Raw genomic sequence first — 3,869 nt, 5'->3', positions numbered from 1 at the left:
CCCGCCTTTGCCACAGAGTTCCGGGAGCCTCACCAAACTACAAAAGCTAGGGTTCCATAGCTGAGCCATGGCAGTCAAAGCGGTGTCAAAGTGGGGTAATTCTATAGTCTAGACGCAAAGTGGGCGCACAAAAGATCGAGCTTTGTTGGGGAGGGAGGGAGGGAGATTGATTCTAATTGGAGGCCAATCTCAAGCCTCGGCCCGCAATAAGTGAGGTCTTGCAAAAGCGCGACGAATGCGCGATAGGAGGGCGGAGAGAGGGAGAGAGGGAGGGGAGCGCCCTTCCCGACGTGGCGCGCCAGGCAGGCATTGTCTGTGCTGCTCCTTCCTCCTCCTCCTCCTGGCCCCGCCCTTCAAGGGGAAGCAGGCGGGCCGGGGCGCCCAGGCGGGGAAGAGTTAATCCGGCTCGGGGTGACATCACTGCGCCATTTGCATACAAGTGGGTCTATAACTGCTCATGCGGAGAGGGAGACGCTTTATACTACCGTCTGGAGCCCTTACTGCCAGGATCGGAGTCGCGCCTGCTGCTCAGTGTCACTGGTGAGGCTTTGGGGTGGGTTTTTGGGGGGTGCGGTGGGGGAAGACTCTTTCTTCAACCTAATGCAACTTCCCTGCTCCCCCTATTCCCATATATTTTGGAAAGAACCCGATTATCCGCTCTCAGAGCCTTTGCAGGGAAGGGTTTTGCATGCATGGCGCGCCAAATTCTCCTCCTAGAGAGAGGGGGGAAATAGATAGGGTTGGGAAGATTCCCTTCCTTGGCAAGGAGATCTCGAGGTTTTCTATAGGAATCATTCCAAAGATTTCCCATTTTTCTCATGCAGAGATTTGGGCGCCTTCACTTTGGGGAGGAACAAAAAGGGGGTGCCTTTTGTCTCCCCAAAGAAGGCGGGAGGGCCCCTTGGGCGCGTGCGCTCTTGCACCAGGGAGGTGGAGAAGCCTCCCTTGCGGTGAAGGAGTGGGGAAAAAGGAGGTGAGGAAGGCATAGGGCACCCCCCCCCCGGCACCCCCTTCCCCTCCCTGCTTTGCAACAAAGGCACTGCCTCTTTGTCTGACCCCTGGAGCCTGGATGGCGCTGGGGCCAAGAAGGAGAAAGTGGGGAAAGGAGGGAGGGAGGGGAGGGAGGAAGGGCGGTGGTCAGGGCTCCTTGTGCTGCATCTCCCTCCCTCTCTCTTTGTGAATAATGCAGGATCCCTTCCAGATATTTTAGGGAGACAGCCTTCACCCTTGCCTAGGCTTTCCATAGGAGGCGCCTGAATTTTTTTTGGGGGGGGGGGGCACAATAGCAGCCAGCCAGACCCTTTTGTTTTAGTGCAAGCAAGCCCCATTCTCCTCTCTATAAGAAAAAAGCAAGTTGGAGATTGTTGGTTTTTTTTAAAGACTCTCTTTACAAAGGAGCCTTTTGTTTTGTCTCCCATTTCAAACAAAATGGACTTTGTATTTTCCTTTTTTCTTTAAAACCTCTCCATTACACAAACCCTCTGCTTTGCCCAAAGGTTTGACCATGCGGTTTGCAGGTTTTTATGGCTGCTTAATAATAATAATAATAATAATAATATATTAATGCAATATTAATATAATTATATATTATATTAATATATAATAGTATTTAATAACACCCTGAATTTGAATAATTATAATATAATATGCTTATATTTATTAATGCAATATTAATATAATTTAATAATATATTAATATAATAATAACACCCTGGATTTATAATATATTAATATATAATAAGAATTCATCCTGAATTTGAATAATAATATAAACTATATTGATATTTATTGTATAAATTATATATATATATATATTATAATAATAAAAAATAATAATGCATCCTGAATTTATGCTTGTTTGATTTACAATTTGGTTTAGTGTATGTAAGGCATTGCATTTTGCCATTATTTTTTTTGTAAACCGCTTTGGGTCCCCCTCCCAGGGGTGAGAAAAGCACTATATAAATAATATAAATAAATAAATGCACAAAGGAGGGGTTTTAAAGGGAGATCCTAGTATGATGGGGGGCTTCAATAACAGAGGAGGGGCTGGGGAGGGGGAATTCAAGGGAGATTTGGGTTCCAGGAGGAGGAGGGGGGAAAGGGGTGGTATAATATAACCATCTGCCTCTTTTTTCCCATACTTTTTGCATGCAGATTAATCCGCAAATATGTCTGACAAACCCGATATGGCTGAAATTGAGAAATTCGACAAGTCTAAGTTGAAGAAGACAGAAACGCAAGAGAAAAACCCATTGCCTTCAAAAGAAAGTAAGCAAGCAGGGTTTAGCACAACTGGGAAGGAAGGAAGGAAGAGGGCGTGGGCCAGAGGAAGGAGACAAAGAGAAAGGCAGCCTGGAGCCTATGCCTTTTTTCTCCATTGACTTCTATAGGAATTTTCTGTCCCTTTCAGGACAGCAGGAATTTATGTCCAAACAGATGCAATAAACTAATAGAGGCAATGCAAATAAATAATATTTTTCAAAAATTTAAGAAATTCAGGAGTGTATGTCCATATAGATACAATAAATTAATGCAAATAAATAATATTTTCCCAAATTTTAAGAAATTCGGGGAATTTATGTCCAGGCAGATGCAATAAATTAATAGAGGTGATGCAAATAAATAATATTTTTCAAATTTTTGAGAAATTCAGGAATTTATGTCCAAACAGATGCAATCAACTAATAGAGGTGATGCAAATAAATCATATTTTCCCAAATTTTAAGAAATTCAGGAGTGTATGTCCATATAGATACAATAAACTAATGCAAATAAATAATATTTCCCCAAATTTTAAGAAATTCAGGGAATTTATGTCCAGACAGATGTAATAAATTAATAGAGGTGGTGCAAATAAAAATATTTTCCAAATTTTAAAGAAATTTATTTTTGCACTTTTGAGAATGATGAAATATTATGTGATCTTGGTGTGGCTTTTTTTTTTTTTTGCACTGAGATCATTTCAAATGCTTATATGTTTTGTTTCCCTCTTTCTGTTTTTCCTCCCTCCCCCCTCTTTTGTAGCGATTGAACAGGAGAAACAAGCGGGTGAATCGTAATGAAATCAGCCCATCCAAATTATGCACTGTACATTCCACAAGCATTGCCTTCTTATTTTACTTCTTTTAGCTGTTTTAACTTTGTAAGATGCAAAGAGGTCGGATAAAGTTTAAATGACTGTACTGCCCCTTTCACGTCCAAAAAAAAACACCACCCCACAACCGACAATGATGACGACGATGACAAAAGAATAGAGAAAACTACTGACGCTGAAACAAAGGCGCTGTCTTTTCCATCTGCCTGTCCAGCTTTGGTCTTGGTGGCACGAAAGAGCTTGCATGTTTCTGGAAAGAAGATCCTGGGAAAAAAGGGACTACAGTAATTTAGTAACACCTGAATAATACGCAAAGCTGTACCCAAGGTCCTGCGAGCTGTATAAAATGCAGTTAATCGAGTGCCATTTTTTTTGTTCAAATGATTTTAATTATTGGAATGCACAATTTTTTTAATATGCAAATAAAATGTTTTAAAACCTGGATTATACTGCTCATCTTTTTTTTTCCTTGGAGAATATGACCAAAGGAGGAAGTGCCTCTGCTAATGTGGGATCATAGGAATCAATAGAAGCCTGCATAAAATCCCATTTTCCCCTCAGCGTGTGTCTCCTTAAGAGTGGGCACATTTGGGGAGTTCACATCTCTTTCTTGGAAAATTTCCTGCCAAAGCATTTTTAAAATACAGAATTCCATTTCTAAAAGATGTAGCCTGTTGCTTCTCTTAAAGCATTTGGATTTTAATTTGTTTTTCATGGGTATAAGACTATTTTAGTTAAATTTGCACACACATACAGAATGTTTGATATTTTAA

General features: G+C 41.1%; 1 protein-coding gene across 1 annotated transcript; it reads left to right on the top strand.

Annotated features, from left to right (window-relative positions):
• Nucleotides 1-433: 433 nt before the first annotated feature.
• Nucleotides 434-3,540, top strand: TMSB4X (thymosin beta 4 X-linked). Its single transcript, XM_060769966.2, has 3 exons — nucleotides 434-540; nucleotides 2,157-2,270; nucleotides 3,027-3,540. The coding sequence occupies exons 2-3, from the start codon at nucleotides 2,171-2,173 to the stop codon at nucleotides 3,059-3,061; spliced, it is 135 nt and encodes a 44-aa protein (XP_060625949.1). The 5' UTR covers nucleotides 434-540; nucleotides 2,157-2,170; the 3' UTR covers nucleotides 3,062-3,540.
• Nucleotides 3,541-3,869: the final 329 nt, after the last annotated feature.

The sequence above is a fragment of the Anolis sagrei genome, chromosome 3 (assembly GCF_037176765.1).
Source record: "Anolis sagrei isolate rAnoSag1 chromosome 3, rAnoSag1.mat, whole genome shotgun sequence".
NCBI classification, from domain to species: Eukaryota; Metazoa; Chordata; class Lepidosauria; order Squamata; family Dactyloidae; genus Anolis; species Anolis sagrei.
The sequence above is the reverse complement of the archived record's forward strand: the minus strand, read 5'-3'. Positions and strand labels throughout refer to the sequence as shown.